Source organism: Saimiri boliviensis, chromosome 18 (genome assembly GCF_048565385.1).
Source record: "Saimiri boliviensis isolate mSaiBol1 chromosome 18, mSaiBol1.pri, whole genome shotgun sequence".
NCBI classification, from domain to species: domain Eukaryota; kingdom Metazoa; phylum Chordata; class Mammalia; order Primates; family Cebidae; genus Saimiri; species Saimiri boliviensis.
This window is the reverse complement of record NC_133466.1, coordinates 8,403,883-8,419,162: the sequence shown is the minus strand read 5'-3', so window position 1 is coordinate 8,419,162 and position 15,280 is coordinate 8,403,883. Positions and strand designations below refer to the sequence as shown.

Below are 15,280 nucleotides of genomic sequence, written 5' to 3'. Positions count from 1 at the left end.
TAGTGGTTTAGAGTATTTATACCAGTGCCCATTAAAGGTAATTCATCCTGTGCAGTGAAGCATAACTGACTTTCAGGCTCAGTTCATTGAGGTCTTCGGGGCCTGGAACTTTTATAAGCCTACCTTATAAAAGTTGACTTAATTCGACATACTGCCTACTAAAGTAGTTCTTAATATGTAGGCTTTTAACTAACTGTCTTAGAAATGAGCCTTTGGAACTTAGGTCTGCATATGATAGGGGTCTTTTCTACTGTTTACTGGATAGAGCAGTCACTTTCTAGTAGTGGGAGTTAGGTTCCCGAAAAGCTGTGTGGTCTGAGAATTCATACTTGAGGAACTCGAAACTCAAGAGAATCCATAGATAATTGATAGACTTTAAGGTCATATAAACCTGTGCAAGTCATTGTAAATGTTTTCATATTGTAAAGGTAGACAAAGGACAGCCAGCACAATAGAATATCGGTGGTAGTTTACACATTTTGAATTAGTGACAGGGTACCTGTGCTGTTACTTTACACTTATTGATGACAGCTTACTTCCAGAAACTTGTTTCTCCCCTTCAGTTTTAAAAATGATTTGTCAGTGCATTATGTATTGTTGCAGGTAATGTGCATATGAGGCATTTTTCTCCTGTTTGCCTCTATTTGTTGGTGTGTCCAAATATTTGGTGCCTAAAATTTGTCTATTAAGCCTAGATGTGATCCCAGAGATACTGAGTTGGTTGTTTGAGATAGCAAAAATTTGGGGCCAGACTTATTTAATTTCTTCAGCTTTTAGTTCTTAAATCTTCTTCCTAGTTCTTTTCACATAATTGCTTGAGAAATCACATTTCTAGCCTCTTTAACACATATTTCAGTTATTCCACTTCTAAAATGCCATAGGAGTAGTAAAATCCAAGACCCATGTTTATAATCCTACATGTTCTTTTACCTTGACCAAGGTTTTAATGCAAAATTGACTCATCTGCTATTGGTTTTTGCCTTCTTTTCAGTCTGTCTCCTTAAATATATATATATATTTTCTTTTTGTTTTTGAGACCGCTTCTTACTCTGTTGCCCAGGCTGAAACGCAGTGGCGTGATCAGGGCTCACTGCAGCCTTGACTTCCCAGAATCAGATGATCCTCCCACATTAACCTCCCTAGTAGCTGAGACTACAGGCTGCGCCACTACACCCAGCCAAGTATTTTATTTTTTGGAATTGAGTTGGGGTTTTGCGCATTGCCTAGGCTGGTCTCTAACTCCAGGGCTCAAGCAACCTACCTGCCTCTGCCTCCCAAAGTTCTGGAATTACAGGCATGAGCTGCTGTGCCCAAGTCTAAAATTTTTTTTGGTAAAGGGAAAATACAGCGACCTGTTATAATATTCTGGAATCAAAAATTTTCTGCTAGATGAGCATTTGGGGAAAATGAGTATTCTGTTCTAAATTAAAATGCCTTTTACAAAGTAATTACTGCTAATGAGCTCTTGTTTTTTCATCTTTAGGATGGTTGATGCAGAGTGGTATGTATAGGGGCTAAAATCAGACTTAGACACATGTAAGTTCTGGCATCTCTGTAATTTTCTCGTAACTATTTCATGATCCTTAATGAGTGGCATCTTGCCATGGTGAACTTTAATGTGGGACCAGAGTTCACAGACTGTGACCTTAGGCCAGTTAATCTTTCTGACCCTCGCTTTCCCTGTTGATGAAATGGAAGTAACACTGTCTACTTGTAGGGCTGTTAGGAAGTCAGATGTGTCAACGTCTATAAAGTGTCTCAGCCGAGTGGTTGGTGCACATATAGTAAGTGTTCCACAAATGTTCATTTCCGTATAATTTTACCAATCATTTTGGTGCAATATTATATTCTTAAGTCTTGTGTTTTTTGCACACCCTGCCCTCTTCCCAAACTGTGACTTTTAAACTGGGACTGTTTTCCAGGGTTTTTGAGGGGAGTGATAAATGTTCTGGGTTTTTAGGATTTCAAGTGAAATCAATTAGCATATAATTGCTTTTTCTCTGTAATGTTGGTTAATCATCTTATTGGAAATAAAAGTTTTTTCTTGTGTGTTAGGCATCAAGCCCATGATACTTCTGTTTTCCTTTTGTTTGACTCCTTTGGGTATTGTAATTCTAGAAAATCTATTTCTAAAATTACTATATGGAAAAAGAAGACCCACTTTAATTTGTTAGTGTAAATGAGCAAAAGTTTGTAAGGGAGTGTTAGTTAACAGTGTATAAATTTTAGATAATGACGTAAGTTTAATTTATGGAACTTAATTTTAGATCTAGTTTTTCTTGATTTCTATTTTGTAGCTTTTTTGTGGTTGCTTAATTTTAATGGGCATCGTCTGAACTGTCTACCTTTTTAGTTCCCAGTGTGCACTGTATTTTATGTTTTCATATGGGTTAAATGTTTTAAATTGTGAAATATGTGAGAATTTATATAACATATAAAATGAATAAAAAACAGCTTAGTATTTTCTCCCAGCTTAAGAAGTCAGACGATGCTTAACTAATACTTTCGATGCTCATTGTATCATACTGATTTTTAAAAAATCTGCTACTTGTAATACTTACCTAGTACTTATTTTGAAATTAGATAATAATTTTTAGTTTACTGTCATTATAAAACACTGTCAAATTAGAGAACATATTGCATCTGCCATTTAGTTTATTAGTTCCTAAGTTAATCTGAACTTGCCTGTCATCCTAATGCATTCATTTCAGTCACAGTATTAACATTTTGGATCTCTGTTGATTAGTATTTTTAATTTTTTTTTTTTTTTTTTACAAATCTTAGTATATCAGTGCTTTTAATAGGTGACTTGATTCCCCCCTCCCCCTTCCACCGCTTCCTGTGCCCCACCTCTGCCTGTAGGATACAGACACCAAGAGACTAAGCCCAGCACCTACCTGTAGAAATTGTCTTGTCCCTGAAGATATTCTGTAGAGTAATTTTGTGCAGTGATTTTAAAACAATGCTTTGTAAGTTTAACTTCAAAAAACCATGTAAGCTCAGTTCCCGAATGTTCGTAGACTATCACATTGCCTTTGGCAAACTGAGCTAAAACATATACTGTAAAAGATTTTGAGGATTATGAGAGGTTCCTGTGGTAAAGGTAGACGTTTGTCATTAGCATTTGATTGTTACTCTGTTTTTGCGAATGGCTTCATTTGTGAGAGAAATGATGAAAAATATACTCTATTTTCCTAAAAAAAAAAAAAAAAAAAATTGAAATATGACTGCCTAGATGTTTAAACTTCTTTAGGAAGAAAATCATATCTGTAGCTTACCTGCAAAGCACATTTGGTGTGTGGATTATCTGCTTATTGTTGTAAAAACTCTGACCTCATGTAAACATTTTTGTTTTTGAAAAGTGACCAGCCTGAAGGAAGGATATATGAAATAATCACTAGAGTCTTTTTTTTTTTTTTTTTTTTTGAGACGGAGTTTCGCTCTTGTTACCCAGGCTGGAGTGCAATGGCACCATCTCGGCTCACCGCAACCTCCGCCTCCTGGGTTCAGGCAATTCTCCTGCCTCAGCCTCCTGAGTAGCTGGGATTACAGGCACGTGCCACCATGCCCAGCTAATTTTTTGTATTTTTAGTAGAGACGGGGTTTCACCATGTTGACCAGGTTGGTCTCGATCTCTCGACCTCGTGATCCACCCGCCTCGGCCTCCCAAAGTGCTGGGATTACAGGCTTGAGCCAATCACTAGAGTCTTTATTTAAAGTAATCCAAGTTTAAGATTTCTGGAGTTTATTGTTACTTAGCCTATGATGTTTTGGTTGCTGTTTAAGTCAGCAGCAAATTTTGTAACTCATAAGAAATCTTTCAGGTGGCCTTTCAAGTAAGTAATGGTTAATGGACAATGTCTCAAAAAGTGTCAGAAATTTGGTTCATATTTCTTACCTTTAGATATTTAAAATAGTAATGAAATAATCTACCAATTGCTAACCATTTTAAATAAAGAATACTGATAACCTTAATTGATTCTGCTTCTCATAAAGAACTTTTGTGTCAGTAATACGTACTTCTGTCGAAATTGGTGAGGTGTAAGTAGCATTGTAACATTTTCTAGGTGAAGAATATGATGTTGGGAGCCTAAAGGATTTGATTATATATATATAAAATTCATAGCTGGAGATTGAATTTATATTTCTTTTCCTATACTTCATGTAAGAATTTTAAAGACTGCCCATTTTAGGGGAAAGATTATTAGAAAATGATGTCCTTTGAGCAAAGATACTATTGATTCAATTATTTTTTTTTTTATTTTGAGACGGAGTTTCGCTCTTGTTACCCAGGCTGGAGTGCAATGGCGCGATCTTGGCTCACCGCAACCTCCGCCTCCTGGGTTCAGGCAATTCTCCTGCCTCAGCCTCCTGAGTAGCTGGGATTACAGGCACATGCCATCATGCCCAGCGAATTTTTTTGTATTTTTAGTAGAGACGGTGTTTCACCATGTTGACCAGGATGGTCTCGATCTCTTGACCTCGTGATCTACCCACCTCGGCCTCCCAAAGTGCTGGGATTACAGGCGTGAGCCACCGTGCCCGGCTGATTCAATTATTTTTATAAATAGAACTATTCTGATGCAGTATTCTAGTATTCCTTCATCCGTCTATTCATATACTCCCCACAATTGGATATCAGCTGGTGGGTAGGTCTAGTGTTTAATGTAGTACCGTAACAGGCATTTGAATTGGAATGGGAGTTCTTCAGGAATAGAATCTGGAATATAGGTAATGATTTCAGACACAGGCAATTCCTGATTTAAAAGTAGCTCACATAAACCCCTGTTTCTGAGGTTCTTTTTCAGTGAAGTGTCTACTGTTGCTGCTATTTGGAGTACAAAGTTGGAGCTTTTAAAGAACCTGGGAGTTCAAAAGTATAAGGAGAAATAAATGGAAAGCAGAAATCTTTTGAGGCCGTAAATATAGACTCAAATCTATATTATTATAACACCACTTGGAATTCTACCAATAAGAGATTTATTTGGGCAAACTAGAATGGTTGTTGGAAGTTGCAAATCTTAGTGTGAATTATTTCAATCCAGTTGGTTTATTTCTTTCGCTTACCTGAAATGAACTATACTGAGGCAACAGGAGCTTTGTATAGTAATTTAGGAGTGTAAAATAACTTGTGGAAAAGGATTATTAAGCGTTATGATTGGCATGAAGTTTAGGAATTGGAGGCATTGGGAATCGAGAGGGTGCCAACAAAGGAAAATAGCTTATATTAGAATTTGTCTAGAGGATTGAAGACATTTTGGTATCTTTTCTGGAGCAGCCCTGGTGCCCTTGACCAGGAAACGTATCTTGGAGTCAGTAGTTTTCATGAGGCTGGCATAGGAACATGGCCACCATATGCAACATTGTTCTGTTTAGAATATTCCTTGAATTAATTCCACAGTATCAATTTAAAAGATAAGTTTTTGACTCAACTTCTTTATAAGTTAGGTTTTAATCTTTACGTGTCTTTACCTTGTCTGTTGTTATCAGTTGGTAACACTGAGGTTACTTTCATTTTCCTGTAAGAAGTTATGAATTTTTCAGGCCATCCATGAATTATCAGTGTAAGCAATAAGTAGGAAGTATTATAAAACAATTGCAATAAAATAAGAGAAACCACTTGGAGAGCAAGAAGGCTTGTGGACTTAGGGGAGCAGTTGTGAGAAGTATCTCAGAACTTAATTTGTAAATCACATTGGTAGACTGACATGTTGCCTTTCCCTTAAAGTAACTTTGATTACCTCTGCCTTAATAGCAAACTACCATAAAAGTGCATTTGCATTCATCTTGATTTGTGAACTGATGAAAATTAAAAACTGTAGGGTTTTTTCCCCAGATAAATTAAATAGTGGAATATTCAGGTTTATGTGATACCTGGAAAAGGCCTGAAATTTTTGATGGTAGTAGGCACATTTTGAAACTGTTTTCTTTTCTCTGACAATTGGATACATTTTATGTATAGTTGATTTTGATTATTGAAGACTAAGGAAAATTGTTTTTAAGTAAGTTTAAATGTTAGAAAACGAATTTTGCACATTTGAAGTCATTTTATCTATATGTTTTGGGATTGTAGTTATGTTAGATATTCCTCAATTAGGGGTAATTGTCTTGCATCATTATCTCTTATCATAATCTGTTTTTCTTCACACAGTGTTATAGTTTTGCCGCTGGACTCTTCCCTCCCTTCCCCCACCCCATCAGGATGATATGAGACTTGAAAGAAGACGATGCATACAGGTGACTCAAGTTTTGAAATACAGTAAAACTATGGCTATGAGAATGTGGAAATCGATGGTATATTTTGAATGGGGGAGATATCTGATAAATAGCAGTTAGTGGGGGGAATTGCAGATCAGTAAATGCAAAGATAGTTGGGCTGTCTGTTCAACTTTCTTTTGAACTCAGATTGATAATCAGTGATTTGTAGTGGCGTTAATACAAATACAGCATAGTAATTGCTGGTACTTAGGCTTTTCAAGAGCTGGCTAATATTTTGGTGGGATTTAGAATCTTTCTGTTAATAATGTAAATAACACAGTCACCTTTATGGTTGAATGCATGTCTCTCCCAGATCCCTATTAGAGTATGGCAAATCTTTTATGGGAGTAGATGTTAGTAGGATATCATTAAAAAGACTGACAATTAAATTAAGGATATTATCCCCATAAGTATGGTTTCTTAAAAAGATATGCTCTGGGATTTTGTTTATTCTTTTCTAGTTCCTGATATCCCTGCCTTCCATTTCCCTCCCTCCCCTCTTCCCCACTCCCCTCCATCCCCTGCTTATCCTTTTGTCATTTGTATTTTTATATAGAAGAAGCACTGTGAAGGCATTTTTGAAATAATATTTTTTGATTGCTTTATAATTAATTGAGGTGATCTTATACATGGGAAACTGGAGGCTATTCTGTATGTGGCTGTGGTCAAATTCCTGAAAATGTAGTGCAGCCAATTTATAAAGTGATAGTAACTTTTGAACTTTCATGTTCTTAAATCAGGCATATTGTAAGGCATTTTGTTGAACTAAGTGACTTACATTTGAAACTCTGTCAGATAGTCATATTTGATTACATACTAATGTTTTAAAATGTGATTGCTAACTGGAAAAGAAGTAATCATATAAATCTTTAATTGATATCTAATAGCTAATTATATCATTTGTGTAGTTTTTGTGATTGGTTTTTATTTTCGGTGATCTGGGTTTTGCCTAGGGGAAAAATAATCATTTTATGATTTTAAGATTTAAAGAAAATGTTTCAGGTGTACCATTTTGTATGAAGAAATGTGTTTGAATATATTTGTAAATTAAATTAGAGATCCTATAATACTTTAGATTCATGTGGAAGTCACCATTTCAAGACCAATGGAAATTGTTGTTTATGTCAAAGGTGATTGAGCAATCATCTTGTTACTGTTTGTCATGCATGCACACAGGCTTGCACGTGTATGTTTGCCTGTACATATTAGAGGTATGCCAGGTACACATTCTGGCTGAGTTGCTCACTGATTGTTAAAAGCAGTATGCTGAAGCTGAATATCACCATCGTAGAAAAACAAATAGGCATATTTACAGAAACATTTTTAGAATTTTATGCACATTTTTTTGTTGTCAGATTTTATAAATTTGACCTTTTGGTGCAGGAACTATTTCTCAGCATTGTCAGCTCCTGGATTGCTCCTTGGGCGCTATACTGCACATTGGCTATACCAAGTAGATGCTCACTTTCGACTGAGGTCAGTAGAGGAACAAAGTATTTTTGGGGTATCTCATAGATTTACCTATGAATATTACTGATTTTGGAGATTTTTCTCATGAAATTTTGGAGTTGCAAAGTTGCTATTTATCCTCACAAGACGTGGAGGGTTTCCAAAAAAGCTCTTTTTCTTGAAAGGCTTATGGCCTCAAAGGAATGAAATAGCTAATGAGTAAATACGTTTATAGTTATCTAATTAATTGTATAAATGGTAGAACACAAGAAAATTCTACAGATTAGATTTATGATAAAGTCCAATCTCTTATTCAGCCTTGTATTCTTTAAAAATTATCAGCATTTTTAGGCTTACAAAGGAAAAAACCCAGGAAAGAAGATCTAGCTCTGTAATAAATGTATTAGCTGTTGGTGTATTCCCTTTCTGACAATTTGAAAGCTAATAATTGTTTTTGAACATAAAATTAACAGCTTTCAAAATCATCATTAATTAATGTAGCAGTTTGTTCTTGTATTACTATGCACACATTTATTCAACTGATAGAATTTCAACACATTAAAACTCATGAGTCGATGGTCACCCACCGTTATTTCTAGAGAGTGCTTATGCACATTTGAAAGCAAGTGTTCTGTTTTCTCCAGGCCTTGTTTCTCCCCTCTGGCATGGTTCGTGGTACTGGCTGTGATTTGTTTGTTAGATGTGGTAACTCACCTTTTCCTTGATGAGGCACAGGTTCAGGGATGCTGGAAAGGACACTGAAGTCTGCGTTGGTTGATTGGCCTTTCAGAAGTGAAAGCTTAAAAGTAGGTTTTCAGGATAACTCTGAGGCGATGAATATATTAATTAGCTTGATTGTGATGATCATTTCACTTTGTATATGTGTATCAAAACGTCATGTTGTACACCTTAAATATATACAATTTTTATTTTCCAGTTAAGCTGTGGTTGCGAGGGGAGGGAGAGAAAAAACTAGTTTTATTGAACACTAAGCCAAAGTCAGACTTTGATGCATTTAGTCCATGTATCTATAGGTGTTTCTGTACTTACTTAATTTGAGGATCTTTTTGTATGTTTTCAAATACAGTTAGAATATGAATGAGGCAAATTTGGGTTTTCTTTTGATATTTGGAAGAACAAATAATTTGTTGACAAACATTTATTTGGTTGGCATTTGCTTTGTACCAGGTACTATTACAGGTGTTCTGCCTCAAGGATCCTCGAGCTTATGGATAACAAATAAATGAGGCAGTGGAGGATTTTGATAGAATTTTAAGATTCATCTATTGAATTCAAGGCATGCAGAGAGAAAATAGACAGTACTGTCTGGGTAATGACATTGACAGTAATGGCTTCAGCTGATGCCTATATTCTGAGGTTATCAAAATCTCTGCATCCCATTCTTCTATTCTGAACTCCACACTCAAGTAACTGCTTCCTGGATGCCTCTCCCAGATATTCCCTCCTCCCCCATTCGGTCCTCCTAGTGATCTCTTAGTGTTGAGTGACACAGTTCTACCCTAGCACACCATCATTTGGGGGAACCTAGGAACCACTCTTTGCCCTTTTCAATCACAAGTAACCAAATTCAGTTTATTTAAGGTATAGAGTCACTTCTGAGATTAGACTTGGGAAAAGCACCGCCTTGGAGATGACCATGTATATGAACATAAAGGCTTTTATATAAAGAAACCTGTGTAAACCAGCATTTCTTCAGTTTATTTGATTAAGGGACCTCCCTCCCTTTTATTTTTGATTTATACCCACTAATATCCTGTGGAACATGATTTGGAAAAATATGTTGGAAATAGAAGTTGCTACCATTCTTTGTTTTGTTACAAATAACTTCTTTAACAACTAAAAAATGTTTAAACAATAGTGATATACTAGCCACTTTAAAATGTGGAATAGTTCCAAAGCATACAGAACTATCACTTTTTGAGGATGAATAAACTTGGAAATTTATTTTTAAATGTGCTGATTTGTTCATATTGTCTTTGTCATAATTCTTATGCATTCACTACACACACACACACACACACACACACACTTATGTATGTGAATTTAAGTACTTAAAACCATTTGTGGCAGAGTTTTAATTTTAGATTCTCTTAACTCATTTTAAAATGTGAATTTTGTAGGACAAAATTTTCATATTTCCAGTGATCACAGAAATGTGGTGTGTTCATTACAGAACAATTAGATTCCAGCAGTCACAGAAATGGGGTGTATTCATTACATAAGTGTTAGAAATCAGATCTGTAAACTACAAAATACTCAACTTTTATTTTTTTGAGACGGAGTTTCTCCATGTTGGCCAGGCTGATCTCGAACTCCTGACCTCAGGTGATCCGCCCACCTCAGCCTCCCAAGGTGCTGAGATTACAGGCATGAGCCACCGCGCCCAGCCAAAAGACCCAACTTTTAAAATCCCATCATGTGCAGGGTACACTGGGAGAATGAAAGGGCATGCACATTGTGATATTTAGGTAACTGTTGCCAGTTTGCCTCCACTTAATTGTTCTTGTTTGTGTGTCTGATCTTTTCCTTTGTTTGTTCATGTCTCAACCTGAGCGGTTTGATTTTTTTTCTTATTGATTCAATGAAATTATTTTTCTAGTAAGTTATAAAGATAGTGGATTTGCTTTTGCTTTTGTGTTTTTACTTCTCCTTGTTTATTAGGTAATACAAAATCACTGAAAAAATTCAGAAATTTATAAATATATATAGATTAAGGCTAAGAAAACATACCAGTTTTATTGTCCTCTACAGTGTGGCACATTCTCTTCTAGTTTTTTTTTTTTTTTTATGCCATTTTTTAATTAATTGAGATTATTTTGAATATTCAGGATGATATGGTCGGGTAAGATACATTTTATACTCATGTTGACTAACATATCGTAAATGTTTCCCTACATTGTCAAAAACTTACTGTGGTGATCTGCTGTTACTTTGCACTTGAAGCAAATCCAGGTTACTCAGAATTAGAATGCTTTTGAAGGTCAATTACTTTTTAGATATTTATTTTAAAGTATACTTATTTTCTAGTTAAATATCTCTTATTTTTAGGCATTAAATTGTTGGTTTTTTTGTTTTTTTTTTGTTTTTTGAGATGGAATCTCGCTCTGTTACCCAGGCTGGAGTGCAAGGGCGCAATCTTGGTTCACTGCAACCTCTTCCTTCCTGGTTCAATTGACTCTCCTGTCTCAGCCTCCCGAGTAGCTGGGATTATAGGCATCTACCACCACGCCCGGATAATTTTTTATATCTTTCTTGGACATGGGTTTTTATCATGTTGGTCAGGCTGATCTCGAACTCCTGACCTCATGATCTGCCTGCCTCAGGTACTAATATCTGTGCATAATATTTGACTGTAAAATTATTTTCTTATACTGGATTCCTAGAAGTCAATAGTGTTTGAAAAATTTTCAGACCCTTGATAAAACTTTTCAGAAAGCTGTTTGGTAATATGTACCACTCTATGTTATAAGAATGTCTTTTAATTTATTTTTCTCAGCACTGGGTATGATAGTTAGAAATGAATCTTAATTCAGCAGGCAAAAAGAAGAATCTTTTATTTTGGAAAAATAAAGTAGTATTGTATTTTTGGTGGAGGAGATATAAGTGCTTTAGAGATGCATAAAGTAAAAAGATAGCTACTCCTCTTTTTCTAATAGTTTAGTTCTTTCTAGTAAGTGCTTTTTGTTTAATTCTTTTATGGCATTTGCAGATGTTGTTTATTGGTTTTATGTCCAGCTAGTCTGATAGTTCCTGAAGGTTAGGGGGTTATGGTTTAGGCTCTTTGTGTGCCTGCTGTCTGCAGGATTTCTGGGACACAGGAAGTGCTCAGCAAATACAGAAAGAATAAATTTTGCCATCCTAATGGCATTTTAAATGCCTACAAATAAGTATATTAATGCTTGCTTTAATAAATTTCTTCAAGTGGTTTTAAGAGTTTCTCATTATTTTCCATTTTTTTGTTTCATAGTTTTATTATTTGTTTCTAAGTGGAAGCAGTTAATAATGATTCCATTATGTGTGTGTCATATGAAAGGACATTTGATATTTATAGGAAAGAAGATAGGAAACCTGAGGTGTAAGCCACATTGTAAAATTGAATTTCTTACCTTAGTGTCTTTATTTAAGACCCAGGTAAAAACAAATACATTTATAGTCGTGATTTTGGATATCAGGTATACTTAAGTATACCTTGAAAGAATGTCTGACTTCTAGGAAGATGACAATAGAACATAGTTCTGAAATTTTCTTATTTTCCCCTAGATAGAGACAGTAACTAGGTCATCAAAACCAAAATGTCACATTCAGCATCTGCAAGACTAGGTGAACAGTATCCCCAGTGACTCACATGCAAGTAAGTAGGTGAGAGTAAATGTCTGCTAACAAGACCTGTGTGGTATCAGCATGTGTGCAGAAGAAGGCATGAGGGTGTCTTAGGGGCCTGAGAATAGGAGAACCCAAGATAACTAGCAGAGACTCACTGTAGTGAGAGACTTGTGGCAAGTATGTTTGAGGACAGCAGCTGGAACTGGAGATAGTTCTGAGTTCCCTGGAGGACACAGTAAATTCTGAAGAGGGGTTAGAGTCATCTGATCTCGATGAACTCTCAAAACTAACAAGCTTAAGCTCCCTTCCCAGGCAAAGCCCTACACCAAGGAGAAATGGCTGGGAATAGAATCCACATTAAGCAAGATGGAGACAATGAGGGCAAAGGAAAAAATGTCACATGAAAATGGGAGAAGATAAAAGCACAGATCTTATTCATGAGTCTGTTTTTTGGTATCCTTCATGAAAACAGAAAAGAACTCTTACTGAAGTCAGAAAAGCTACTCCAGTTTCCCCAGAGTTTTTTTATTTTAACTTATTTTTAAAAAATAAAGTTAAAACTTTTATTTAAAAAATGAGCAATAGACAAGGATCATAATCAGATTCCCCAGAGTTTTTGTAAGAGAAAACATAAGGAGCAGAATATTGCTGCAGACAAAGCATGCCAGAAAGAAATGTCCACAAAATAAATGAAACTATAACCTGTTTCAAAATAAACCCAGAGAAATTTAGAAAATGATACAAATATTAAAGCACAATGTAAATCTGAATTAGGAAAAATTAAAAAAGTGGTTGATAGGAAAGAGAGGTAAAAGATGATTTTTAAAAAATGAAGCCTAAACATTAGAGTGAAAAACACAATATAAAATTTCTCAGAGAACCGTTTAAGATGAATAAACAAGGAGAAATGAAGAAAAATGAAGCATTCCAGAGAGAGTTACAGACAGGCAAAGAAGTTTCAACATTCAGATAATAGGAGGCTCTGAAGAAGAGCTAAAGCAATGAAACTTAAAATATAACTCATGAAATTTTGTTGAAATTTGCTTTGCAAACTTTTTTAAGAGACGGGGTCTTGCTTTTTTGCCTAGGCTGGAATGCAGTGTGGCATGAGCATGGCTCACTGCAGTCTCGTGGGCTAAAGCTATCCTCTACGTCAGCCTCCCAAGTAGCTGGGACTACAGTCATGTGCCACTACACCTGGCCAACTTCTTTATTTTTATTTTTGTAGAGATGTCTTGCTACGTTGCCTAGGCTGATCTTGAAGTGCTCAAGACCAGCAAAATATACTGCATGGAATCAGGTACTCAAAAAGACACTCAAGATGTGAATATTTGTCTTGTTAACACAAATCCAAATCTGCTTTGTATAAAGTTAAGAAAGCTTATACAACGTTGTTGAGAGCTTGCTGTTTTTGTAACCTACTGGTTACAGCCAGCTCTTTCCTCTCCTGCTGCTGGTAATAGTATTCTCAGGCCATTTGTATTAGTCCATTCTTGCACTGCTATAAAGGAATACCTAAGACTGGGTAATTTATGAAGAAAAGAGGTTTAATTGGTGCATGGTTCCGCAGGCATTAAGCATGGCTAGGGAGGCCTCAGGAAACTTACAGTCATGGTAGAGGATGAAGGGGAAGCAGGCCTGTCTTATGTGGCCCCAGCAGGAGGAAAAGAGAGAGGGGAGGTGCTACACACTTTTTAACAACCAGATCTCGGCCGGGCGCGGTGGCTCAAGCCCGTAATCCCAGCACTTTGGGAGGCCGAGGCGGGTGGATCACGAGGTCGAGAGATCGAGACCATCCCGGTCAACATAGTGAAACCCCGTCTCTACTAAAAATACAAAAAATTAGCTGGGCACGGTGGCACGTGCCTGTAATCCCAGCTACTCGGGAGGCTGAGGCAGGAGAATTGCCTGAACCCAGGAGGCGGAGGTTGCGGTGAGCCGAGATCGCGCCATTGCACTCCAGCCTGGGTAACAAGAGCGAAACTCTGTCTCAAAAAAAAAAAAACAACCAGATCTCACGAGAATGACCTCACCATCGTGAGAACAGCAAGGGGAAGGTCTGCCCCCATGATCCAGTCACCTCTCAAGAGGCCTCTCCTCCAACATTGAGGATTACAGTTTGACATGAGATTTGGGTGGGGACACAGATCGAAAACATAATCACCATGCTTAGCGGATATATTAAATTCAGACTTGTTCTTTTATTAAGCATTAATCAGGCAGTTTACATGCGTATGTTAATAAAATTTAAGCCATTCTGGAAGTAAAAGAATGAAATACCAGTTTTTCTTTTCCTCATTCCCACCTATCTGGGTAACCCCTTTTAATCTTTTCCATTTTAAAATTCTTCTCTTGGTTGCCTCCATCACTTGTAATACATTAGTATGTTTGTATGTGTTTTGCTGTTACGAAAAAACTATTGAAAAATGAAACCAGATAGCTCGCAGTGCTACCTATGTCTTTTCCAGCCACTTTCTCCTGATCCTCTTTTAACGTTTTTCTGTGGATTATTATTAAAATTTTATAAAACAAATTTAATCTTGGCCATCAGTTTTAAATAGTCTTGATTTTTTAAGATTTGAAAAGAGAGGTTTAGAGCCCTTTATATTTCTTTTACCTCACAGCTATTACCCACCAGTTATTTCCAGCTTGTATAGAGGTATGTTCACTTACACATCTTTCTTTCACTTAATTGAATTCTGTATTTTTGTCTTAGAATATTCTGAATATTGAAAACCGAAAACTATGCTGGAAGAACATAGTGTAATAAGACTCATGGAGAGGGAGATGTTATACTATGTCACTAAGTTTGTTCCTGTCTTAGGAGAAATGTTACCACTGGATTGAGGTCTGGTACATTTTAGAAGATGATTTAATTATATGATATGTGTTCAGCTTGCACTAGGAAAGTTTTTACTTTCATCTTTGTTCCATGCATGGCACAACAAATAGCTGTGAACCCTTATCGCCCACCTCAAGAGCCAGAGTCTTCTGTCATCATCTTGCTTCTCTCCCAGGTGAAAGGACTGAGTGCAGATTTGGTGTTTGTGGGTGAGGCATGTGGACTGACAGGCTTCAGTTTAGCGAGTGGGAGCCCTGGCAGGAAGATTCTCTTTCTCGCGTGTGATCCCTGGCAGGAAGATTCTCTTCCTTTCCTTGTTGCCAGTTGAGGAGGCCTCATCAAGCAGTGTGAACTTGTGGTTTTGGCATGTCTAGTCTTGACGCAGGT

At 36.5% G+C, this 15,280-nt stretch overlaps 2 protein-coding genes across 4 annotated transcripts in view; both read left to right on the top strand.

Annotated features, from left to right (window-relative positions):
* LOC141581995 (uncharacterized) overlaps positions 1-12,247 on the top strand; it is a 57,168-nt gene extending 44,921 nt beyond the window's left edge. The window contains exon 4 of the mRNA XM_074389252.1: positions 6,152-12,247. Within this exon, the coding sequence (XP_074245353.1) occupies positions 6,152-6,211 (60 nt within the window). The 3' untranslated portion in view covers positions 6,212-12,247. The remainder of the gene's footprint in view (positions 1-6,151) is intronic.
* DYRK1A (dual specificity tyrosine phosphorylation regulated kinase 1A) overlaps positions 3,565-15,280 on the top strand; it is a 92,550-nt gene continuing 80,834 nt past the window's right edge. Inside the window, exon 1 of one of the 3 annotated variants that reach the window (XM_039480498.2) lies at positions 3,565-6,237. In XM_039480498.2, coding sequence (XP_039336432.1) covers positions 6,228-6,237 — 10 coding nt within the window. In that variant the 5' untranslated portion in view covers positions 3,565-6,227. Of the gene's footprint in view, positions 6,238-7,102; positions 7,735-15,280 lie in introns of those variants that run through there. The other 2 variants (XM_039480500.2, XM_074389281.1) reach the window with 2 other exon arrangements.